Consider the following 11416-nt stretch of genomic DNA (forward strand, 5'->3'; position numbering starts at 1 on the left):
CCTTTTGCCTTGTGTATAAATCCCCAATAATCTTGCCCCATATTTTCCTTCTGATAAAGGCTCCTTGGAGAGCAGAAGTACAGCTCCTGGCCTTGAGATGAAATGAAGCAAATTGACACAGAATGTGCTATATTTAATTCACAACAAAAGCCAAGGACAGTCCAAGGAGCCTGCCTCTTCTCTTTCCTTCCTCAGGGCCGGTGCCTGTGGTATGTTGGACCTGCAACTCTACCCTGAAGAATTCTGTACATCAGTTCCATGGCCTCCTTTTCCCCATTACCACCTGAGAGAAAGCGATAAGATAAACGCCAGGAAGAAAATTAACCAAGGCCTTTAGAGGAAGAAGAAGAAGACGAAAAAAAACAGTGATTCCAAGAAGACAACACAGTCTGAAAACATTCAGCTGTGGGCATTACTGACAACAACCACTCAGCCATGCTCAAGGCAGCACAAAGCAGATTTGGCTGAGAAATCAGGCAGGGGAGCTAAAGTGCAAGCAATGCCCAGGCCAGTTCCTGCTGCCAGCTTTAGCAAGAAGGACCAAATTCGGTTGGCGCACGGATGGCCTGGTACGGTGTATCCTGGAAGGCATTCAATAGTCCAACAGGAGGGGGAGAATAAGGAGAGGAGTGTAACTCTCTATGAAATAAGACTTCTCAAAAGAAACGGATATTAAATTATTCGACGGGAAAGGTATCAGGATGGATTGGTTTTAACCTAAACTGTTCATAAGTGCATTTGATAAATTATTTTGGCTGCTCCACTGTGTAGGAATATTTGCTGTACAGTAATTCCCTTGTTCCGTACCCCAACATGGCTCACAAAATTACACCACATTTGCAAAGTACATTCTGTACTATATTCTGTCCCTACCTCTACCCTACCCCCACTTAGTCACCATCACTGACACTTGCCACCATAATCTTTTGCCCGATTGCAACTGTGGCTCCCAGATCCCATGATTACCAAATTGTTCAGTGACTTCTTACTTGGTTTACCAGCCACATAATTCTTACTGCTCGCATTACCACCAGCCGCACCACTCCCTCTGGTTCAGAGAAAGCATAAAATTAAACTCCCATAGTTGGACACCTTCTCTGCCCTATGTTCAACTTCACAGGGTTACTTTCCTTGGCTCCAATCATTGTTTTGTAACTGTGCTTGCACGGATCTTCCCTGGAATATCATTACTGAAAACTGTCATCCCTTAAAATACTGTATTGCAAATCCCTTCTTATTTATTAGTCATTTCTAAAGCAATATGACTCATTTTCATATCCATCCAGTTCATGATTTTTTCCCCATTTTACAAATGCAAGCATGACACTGGTTGGTTGTTGTTGCCCATTTTGTCCGATGAGTACATGACAATACACAAATTGTGAATGTAAGTAGACAAGCTTGCAACGCTCTAAGCAAACTGGAAACCTGATTTGAGTGTCTCAACTAGACCATGGCATGGTTTGTGTACTCAAAAGAAATAACTACGTCACATCCAGCACAGCCCCACAAAGGGATTAACCCATGGCTCACATGCCAATCTTGATGCTTCCCATCCCAACTCTAAGTCAGGAACTTACTTGGGAAACATCAGGATTTCTGGCCCAGTTCCATGTCTCTGACACACAAACTGCTATGCAGCTTGAAACCCAACACTAGATCAGAGGGAGAGAAATGGATAAAGAAAGGTGTACTGCGAAGAGAAACTGGAAAAGCATGGAGATTTAGATAGACGGCAGATTTAGAATGAGGCAAGGAAGCCTAAGGGACGAAGAGGCAAAACAAAGAGAGATGTGAGCAGTGATTAGAGGCAATGAGAGCTTTCTCTACAGAAAGGGTGTGTGACCCTTTCTCTTTCCACTCCCAAGCTGTGGTTCCCTTTCTTGTTTAGCAAAATGGGGATAACACTCTGGTTAAGCCAGAGCCTGACATCCTCAAATGTCAATGCTAGGCCTATTAGACAGGAGGGAGGCAAAGTGAATGGCCACTGTAATCAAGAAGTCAGGCAGGATTAGCAGACAATCCCTAGGATTCAGTGGCAGAGATCACAGATCAGAATTGCTTCCCTCCCTGGGCCATTCTTGGAGGAGGCTTAGGTATCCAGGAAAGATGAAGCGGTGGCAACCAGATCTGCAGGGATGGGGGTGAGAGAGAAACACAACATGTTATTTTGACAGAGGGATACAGTGTCAAAGATTGGGGGGACAATAGGGAGGGAAGAAAATGTCCGCATGACCGGGACTGATTATCCTGAGCAGAATCTGGCCCTAGGCAAAACACACATCTGGTTAAAGAGATTGCAGAAGACAATCTGAAGCGTGTGGATTTGTTTGCAAGGTCAGAATAGGCTTCTACAGAACTGGATGAGGAATTTGCAAATGGAGAAATAGATGGGAAAAGTATGACATCAAAAGAACGTGAGCTCATGGACGCTGGAGGTGTTCCTGCTCATGACCCTTTTGTTTTTGTTGCTCTTGTTGCCTAAGTTCTTCTTTGTGTGATCTGACTCCAGACCCTGACAGCTTTAGGTATTTTGTCCCGCCCCCCCACCACCACCCCAGGCCACCCATCAAACGTGGAGCAACATAAAAGCAGCACTTTTAGTGGTGGAAGAGCTTGACCAGGATAGTGTGTCCTCATTTTCATTTCCATCCGCTGTTATTTTGAGACTTCCTCTCCTAGGTTTATCCCCCTAGGCAACAGAGATCAGAAGGCACTCAATTATGTCTCCTGGAATGCAGGGAGATATGAGAAAAGAACAAGCTCTCTCTCTATGTACCTCCATCCAAGCTGTGCATTTTTCTATCCCCCTCCTCACCCCAAACTAGGCATACTCATAGTCGCAACATGAGCCAGTTTATTCAAAAGCTAGGCCAGCCCCATAATTCACATCTGTGCGGACATTTCCTGTGACCAAGTACTCCCCAAGAAGAGTGCTGTTCATATACTGTAAACATGGCATTTTTAAAAAATGTTGCTATAAATTGAGTAACTCAGAATCACCACTGGAATCTAAGTCAACTCTCGCTAGAATCCAACTTTTATTCCTAACAGACACTACATGGAGAGAAGACTTCAACCTTTCTTCAATGGAAAGTGCCCAACAGGGTATAGTGGGTCAAAAATAAGAAGGGGGGAAATGACCCATGATTGGTATCCTTGAACCTGCATTCAACTTGAGCCCTTGTTTCGCCCCTTCTAACTAACTCAGAATAATTCTACTGAAGCATGTAAAGAGAATTATAAGACAATCAACATCACTGCCAATTCCAATTAATGGGCAGCTTCATAATCTGACCCCTCTTTCCCCCCCCCCCAACCAAACAGGGAGAGAAAGTCTCTGAAGGTGGGGAAAGAGAAAAAGGAGGAGCATCTGGCTGCATATGGGAGCAACCTCCCTCTCCATACACAGAGATCTAGGTCAACACTGATGCTTCAAGCGTCAGTTTATCAAACAGTTTATCAGAATGAGGGATTCATCCAGTCAATCAGTCAGCTGCTCTCACTCTCTCTTTCACTCTATCCCCCCCTCCTCTCTCCCCCTCCACATCTCCTGCCTGGCAACCAGCTCTCCTCTCACCCAACAACCCTTGAGTAAAAAAAAAAAGTGGGGGGGGGACAAACGACTTATTCCATAGCCAGGCAATGCTGAAACAGGGTTCCCAAATTGATGGGGAATCTGGTGGTGCTGTTTTCAGGGCGCACACGAAAGAACGACGATGATCCCTGCCTCGAGTCCCCCCCCCGCCCCCAATGGTCCCGCACAGCCATTCTCTCTTGCTGGGATGTCCTCCTCACTGCATTGTAAAGCTCTCCCTCCCTCACAGTTCCGTCTCATTTCTCCCCACCTCATCCTTCCCTCCGCGCTGCTGTTCAGAACAGTTCAATAACTTCCACCTTGTGACGCAGACCTGAGTCCTGTTTAAAGAGGGGAGGTGGGGGGAATGCAATGCCATCAGATTGGGAGCTTTTTTGGAATTCCGATGCCTTAAAACTGCATAGACACGGGAGGGGGGGATACAAGCAGGGATTTTAAGGAAGTGCCCTTCACTTACCATCTTTTTTTTTTTTTTTTGGACAAGCACAACCGGCTTTCCTACTGCCATCCATCCCTTCCCATCTGAAAAAAAAAAGAGGTTGCAGGCTATCCCGGTTAAGGGGAGCAGGGGAGATTTTGCTATACTTCCGAGGGCTCGAGGAAAGGGCAAGCTAGAGAATCCATACTGGGATATAAGGAACAGCACGACAGGAGAGCATACGGGCAAAAAAACAAGTGAAGCGAGAAGAAGGAAAACGGGGGGAAGGAATAAGCGACCTCAAAAGAGGACGAGGGGAAGACCGAGGTGCAAAAAGATGGTGGGGGGAGTCAGAAGCCCGGAGAAGCCGCCACTCACCTAGGATCATGCCTGTTCAGCTTTCGCTGCGGAGCAGCACCTTGCGTCTGGTCTGGCCGCGGCGCAGCAGGGATGGCAGCTGCCTAGGCAGAGAGGATCAGCAGCTGCTGCTGCCTCCGCCGCCGCCTCTTCCTCCGCCTCCCCCGTGTCCGCTGCAGCGGCGGCGGCGGCGATGCTAGGGACGGGCCAGACTACACAGCAGCAGCGGCGGTGGCAGCAGCAGCAGCAGCGACGCAGGGCCCCCCGGAACAGCAGGGCTCGCGACGGAGAGAGCCGGAGTAAAAGGAGGCATCGCCAAAAAAATGTCAGCGCAAGCGGAGCAGAAGCTTTCGCTCTACCACCCCCCGGGCAAAGGCGGCTCGCGCACACCCTCCCTGCTTCGCGATTGGTCGCAGCGCCAATTCGGCTGCCCAATGAGACGGACCCAAGACAACTCCGTTTCCCCCCCCCCAAAAAAAAGAAAGAAAAAAAAAAGAAAGAAAGAAAAAAAAGCACCACCTCCAATAGGAGGGGGGCTCTTTTTTTTTTTTTTTTTGCTTACATATCCGTGCTCCCCACACACACCGCTTCCCGCCCTCCCCCCCCACCCCGCTGGCGAACGCTCTCCGCAGTGGCAGCCAAGCAGGTAAAACGCACCTTCGGCGCGTCGAGAACGTCGCCGCTCGCGGCTGAGGCGCGCGTGCTCGAGAAGCGCCTCAAACGCCCGCCGGCTGAAAGGTCGAATCCAGGCTGGCTTCCAAACCTGGCGGAACGGCACTAAAAAGAAAAGAAAAGAAAAGAAAAGAAAAGAAAAGAAGGGAGTGGGGAGGGGAGGGGAGGGGAGGGGACGGACGGCGCTTCGAATGCTTCAAAACGTGTAGACGCAAGACCCGCTTTCGCTCTTCCCGATTTAAGTTTGTGGGAGCAATTTCAGGCTCGTCGACTGGAATAGAATTAACAACTTCTTTTGCCGCTTTAGAATTGTGCGCTAATCGGCGTACATCGAAATGAAATTTCGTTGCTTACCGCTCTCAAAGGGCCGCCACCGCCTCCATTGACTTCATAAACATTACAAAAGAAAGGGGGGAAAAAGAAAGAAAGAAAGAAACACAAACTGATGTGCTATGTATAAAATTATGCACAATACAAAAAGATGTAAGTGTTGTACCTTGATGAAGGTATCTTTTCTTTTATGTACACTGAGAGCAAGACAAATTCCTTGTGTGTCCAATCACACTTGGCCGATAAAAAAACTATTCTATTCTGTTCTGTTCTATGTATGTACCAAAGACAAAGAGGGCAGTCAGTTGGATTTGTGGTTTTACATAACATAATAACAGAGTTGGAAGGGACCTTGGAGGTCTTCTAGTCCAATCCCCTGCCCAGGCAGGAAACTCTACACCATTTTAGTCTTCATTGAGTGAATCTGACAACCGAGATACGGGTTTAGGAAGCTTCAATTGCCTGATGTTAATATAGACTCTAGAAGACCACTCTAAATCGAAGCCAAAAAACCCACATCAAAAGTCAGCCTTGAGTCGAGCTGAACTCCTTCCTGCTGACTTTTATAAAATAGGCTCCTATAGCTTTTCTTCAAACCATTAGTCACCTGATTTGCCTGTGCCACCTTCTGGCTAGCAAGTTATCCGATTATAAGTGTGCAACCTTATAATCTCTCACCCAAATCCTGGCGGCCTCTGAGCCTACTCAGCTTTTTGGCATCAGCTGTGATCCCTCAAGTATTGCTACTTTGCTATGACATCACTGACTCTTTTTTATAAAGCACAAAAGATAACGGGGGTTCCAGACAAAACATGTTACATCATAACAATGTAGTCACCTAGGCCACCATGTTACACCATGGCATGGCATGAGTGACATGTATGAACACAGCAGTGTAGCATACCGTATTAACCAGTGGTGAAATCTAAATTTCTTTCCTACCGTTCTGAGGGTGTGGCTTGGTGGGGGTCATGTGACTAGGTGGGCGTGGCTATGTAACCATGTGACTGGGGGGTCAAAATACAGAAACTCACTAACAATGTCCTGCTGGAGCAGGGTTGGACTAGATGACCTCCAGGTCCCTTCCAGCCCTGGATTATCCTCTGAAGCTGCATCTAGTGCCAGGTTTGTAGTCCTTCCTTTCTTTCTTTCTTTCTTTCTTTCTTTCTTTCTTTCTTTCTTTCTTTCTTTCCCTCCCTCCCTCCCTCCCTCTCTCTCTCAAAAACAAACCCCCACCCCCCATTTTTTGCCTACACCCCCCATTTTTTGCCTAGCAGGCTTCAGCTTTTTTACCTTTTAAAAAATGCTTTTAAAAGTAAAAAAAAAAGGCTCTGAGGATCAGGCACCTCAGCTGGGATCGTCAGAGCCTTGTTTTAACCCTTTAAAAGCATTTTTTTACAGTCTTTTCAGCCGAAGAGGTTGTTAAAAAAATGCTTTTAAAAGTAAAAAAAAGAGGGTCTGACAATCACGTAGCTCAGGTGGGCATGGGGGAGGGGCAGGGATTTTTGCTACCGGTTCTCCGAACCACCCGCCACCATTGCTACCGAATCGGCCAATCTGATCCGAACCAGGAGCATTTCACCCCTGGTATTAATCATTTTTTAAAAATCGTATGTATTTTGCAGAGACAATTCCATGAATAGAATAGAATAGAATAGAATAGAATAGAATAGAATAGAATAGAATAGAATAGAATAGAATTTTTTTAACCAAGTGTGATTGGACATACAAGGAATTTGTCGGTGCATACACTCTCAGTGTACATAAAAAAAAAAGATATGTTCATCAAGAATCATAAGGTACGAGACTTAATGATAGTCATAGGGTACAAATAAGCAATTAGGAAACAATCAGTGGATTTACTTTCTCGTTTATAGGGTGTTCTTTTGCTAACAAATGTATAATGCCATAAATGTAAGGCTTTGGGGTAAAATCTGAGATCCTTCATCCTCTGAAGGACCTCAAATAGAGCATAAGTAACTTGCTGCTTGAAATGACTTGATGATTCACGCACTTTACCATTTAAAGAGAGCCTCACATGAATAGCTACGTTTGCAAACTAACATTCTATATCCATAGTTTTCTTTCATATTGAAAAATTACATATTGAAGCTACTAGCTATTTGTTATGCATAGTTTTGACAATACATGAATCCAGTCACTGTATTTGTAAACTTTGATTCTTATACTGTATTGGTAAAAATTTCTAAAAGCTTAAATTGGGACATGTGAAGCCAATAGGTATCGCGGGGATTAAAAGTTTGTAAACTATTTTAAATTTTGAATAGTTCTGAATAAATATAACCTAAAAGATGATTTGTTCTCTGCATAAATCCTAGAACTAGATAAAGAAAATCCAATTAAACAAATGAATCAAAAACATGATAAAAGGTAAAGATTCCCCTCACACATATTTCCTGCCTGGGCAGGGGGTTGGACTAGAAGACCTCCAAGGTCCCTTCCAACTCTGTTGTTGTTGTTGTTATTGTTGTTGTTGTTATTATTATTATATGTGCTAGGTGTTTTCTGGTTCTCGGGGGCAATGCTCATCTCTGTTTCAAAGCCGAAGAGCCAGTGCTATCTGAAGACGTCTCCATGGTCTTGTGGCCGGCATGACTAAAAGCCAAAGGCGCATGGAACACTGTTACTTTTCCACCAAAGTGGTATTTTTTACGTGCTTTCGAACTGCTAGAAGCTGGGACAAGTAATGGGAGCTCACCCCATTACTCAGCACTAGGGATTCAAACCGCTGAATTGCCGACCTTTCAATCAACAAGCTCAGCATCTTAGCCACTGAGCCACCGCATCTCTAAAACCATTATAGTTGCTTATTGATTCATTGAGGAAAATGATTCAAAGCTGAATATTTATGTATGGTAAAAGTATGTGAACCAATGCTTTGCTTTCGGAACCAATGTGCCCCCCCCTTGCCGCAGCAATAATAGCAATTACAGGCAGTCCTCAACTTATGACCATTCTTTTAATCATTGTACAAGGTGGTCCCAAAAGTGTTTTTCAAGAGGCTACTGGACTTTCTGGCTTTTCTTTGAAGACATTTCACTTCTCATCCAAGAAGCTTCTTCAGTTCTGACTGGATGATGGGGAATGGAAGGATTTATACTCCTTGCAGACAGCTGGTCATTTGCATCCTTTTAGAGAATCATTGAGGCCACTTGGAGGTTTGTCCCAGTGGTAGGTTGCTACCACTTCACCCCGGATCGGGAAAACCGGTAGCGGTGGCGACGGGCGACTCCGCCCACCCACCCGGATGCTTTTGCACATGTGCAGAAACGTCGCATGTGCGCACAAGTGCACACATACATGCAAGCGAACCAGTAGCAGACTAAATTGAAACCCACTACATATTTTTCCGTGTCCTCAGGCTCACCTGAGTAGGGCAAATGGATGTGGAGCCTTCTTGAAACTGTTGAAAGGACTGTGTTGTAGACTGGAGATAGATGATATTGTACCCCTCCCCCAGGGGAGAAATGTAAAATTTGTTACTACCGGTTCTGTGGGCATAGCTTGGGGGGGGGTTAATGTGACTGAGTGGGCATGGCCAACTTTTTTTTTTAACTTGTAAAAGCATTTTTTCTACAACCTATTCGGCTTTTAAAAGGTTCTGGGCAATCAGGCAACTCAGCTGGGATCACCAGAGGAACCTTTTAAAAGCTTTTTAACTTTTTTAAACCTCTTTAGCCGAAGAGGTTGTAGAAAAAATGCTTTTAAAAGGTTCTGACGATCCTAGCTGAGCCTCGAGGATTTTTTTTTTAACTTTTAAAAGCATGTCTTCGGCCGAAGAAAAAATGCTTTTAAAAGTAAAAAAAAAAACTCTGATGATTGTGCGGCTCAGTTGGGCATGTGGGGGAGGGGCAGGGATTTTTGCTACCGGTTCTCCAAACCACCTGCTGCCATCACTACCAGATCGGGCAATCTGGTCCGAACCGGGAGAATTTCACCCCTGCCCTCCCCCTCTGTTGAGAGAGGGCTGTTCAGTTATGACATAGATGGCCTCTTTGATCCCTCTTTCAAACCAGTGGTCCTCTCTGTCCAAAATGTGGACTTTGCTGTCTTCAAAAATGGTTTGTTCTCCTATGTTGTGCCATGTGTTTATGAAACTGATCCTTGAATTTACAAGCATCCTAGTATCCCTGTGGTCACAGGATCACAATTTAGGCGTTTGGTGACCAGCATGCATTTACAATGGTTGCAAAGTCCCAGGATCGTATGATTGCCATTTGTGACTTTCCCAGGAACTTTCAACAGGCAAAGTCAATGGATTTGCTTAACAATCATGTCATTTGCTTAATAACCACAGGGGGAGAAAAAGGTTGCAAAAATCAGGTGCAACTCGTTTAATGACCACATTGCATAGTGACAGAATTTCAATATTGAAGTCGAGGGGTTTCAACCAAGCTTACAGCAGTAATGCAGGCTGTATGGACATAAGATTAACACAAACCTCACTTTCTTAAACACTTTTGAATGTAATTGATTTACAGCTAAAGAGAGATTTTTTTTAGTGACAGGTTAAGAGAATTCCCTTTGGTAAATTAACATTCTTTCGGGTCTAAAAAAGAAAAAAAGGACGGGAGGGGAAGTTAAAGATTTAAAAATGTTTCACAAAAAGTTTACCAAGGAATGGATGTAAGAAAGTTTAAAACGGATAAAGGGGATGGGTTTTTTTTCCAGTGAAAGTGATTTTGAGCAAATTAAAATTTGTTCATTTGTTCATTTCATTGGCTAAAATTAAATCAGCAAATGGACAAGGCTTTTATGAGAACGCTTCCTGTTTACTATTAAAAAGTGCAAACAGCTGGTGAATTAACAAAGCAAAATATAAAGATAACATGAATAGGATTGTGACACTGACTGTAACCGCAGAGTGTCGTTTGAGATTAATGTATTAAGGGCACCAGAAGATAAAACAGTTTGTTTGTTTGTTTTTTAAAAAAAGGAAGCTTGCCTTCTATCTTTTTCTCTTGTAATCAAGACATGTTCACTGTTAGATTACAATGCTACAATGACAACCACTAGAGCATTGTATGCCAAAACATCTAGGGACAGTTCCCCCACCCCAGCACCATCACTCTGCTAAACAACTAATTCCCACAACACTGTCAAACTACCCAGTAGGGCTATATTGCTATTATCCTTTCTCATCTCTCTTATTACCTATTTCCTTATCTTCTTATGACTATAACTTTGTTGTTTGTATCTTATAATTTATATTAATTTTTTAAATTGAATATGATATGATTTATGTTGATTGCTTATTTAGTAATCTATGACTGTCACTGAGTATTGTATCTTATGAGTTATGATGAATGTATTTTATGATTATAATCATGATTTATCACTTGTTCCTTGTATGTACACTGAGAACTTGTGCACCAGAGACAAATTTCCAGTGTGTCCCATCACACTTGGCCAATTGAGAATTCTAATAAAGAATTCCCAAAGTGGCACAAACAGCAGAAGGGAGGTAAGAATTGCTAGAACAACCTGCAGAGAAAGGAATTAAATCAAATTTACTTCAGAAAATGTTTAAGAAATTGGGAAATAAGTTAGCTGAATCATTGATCCTAAATTGACTAAATCACTGAATGCTACACTGACAACTTTTGAAAAAAAATAATTGAGAAAGATTTCTAAAGATGAAAGAAGAGAAGTCAAGAAGTTGGAAAGCTCTGTAAAACAAGTGTCTGGAGCTTTAAAACAAATTAATGATAAAGTAGAAATTCTGGAGAGTAAGACAGAAGTTATGAATAGAGAATCGGAAAGAGAATTAGATGACTTGGTACTACTGAAACTAAAGAGAAGGAATTTTGTCTCAGAGCAATTCCAGGAGATTGTGGTATTATATTACAGAAAAGTGGCATCGAAGTTTTGGATTGGGATAATGAGTATACAGAAGCAGAAATTGATAAGATATATAAAATACATACAAATTTTGTGTGAATAAGAAATATTCAAAAAGACATCTTGGTCCACTTTGTGGGAAGACAAGAGATCAAGATTTGCAGCAGCATTTGGATAAT

General features: G+C 43.4%; 1 protein-coding gene across 3 annotated transcripts in view; it reads right to left on the reverse strand.

Annotated features, from left to right (window-relative positions):
• ZNF385A (zinc finger protein 385A) overlaps window positions 1–4747 on the reverse strand; it is a 199671-nt gene extending 194924 nt beyond the window's left edge. For 2 of the 3 annotated variants that reach the window (XM_058173821.1, XM_058173820.1), the window contains exon 1: window positions 4395–4747. Coding sequence is in view for 1 of the 3 variants with exons in the window: in XM_058173820.1 (XP_058029803.1) it covers window positions 4395–4404 (10 nt within the window). In the remaining 2 variants the exon portion in view is untranslated. The remainder of the gene's footprint in view (window positions 1–4394) is intronic. The other variant, XM_058173822.1, reaches the window with a different exon arrangement.
• Between the last annotated feature and the right edge of the window lie 6669 nt (window positions 4748–11416).

This window comes from Ahaetulla prasina, chromosome 2 (genome assembly GCF_028640845.1).
Source record: "Ahaetulla prasina isolate Xishuangbanna chromosome 2, ASM2864084v1, whole genome shotgun sequence".
NCBI lineage: Eukaryota > Metazoa > Chordata > Lepidosauria > Squamata > Colubridae > Ahaetulla > Ahaetulla prasina.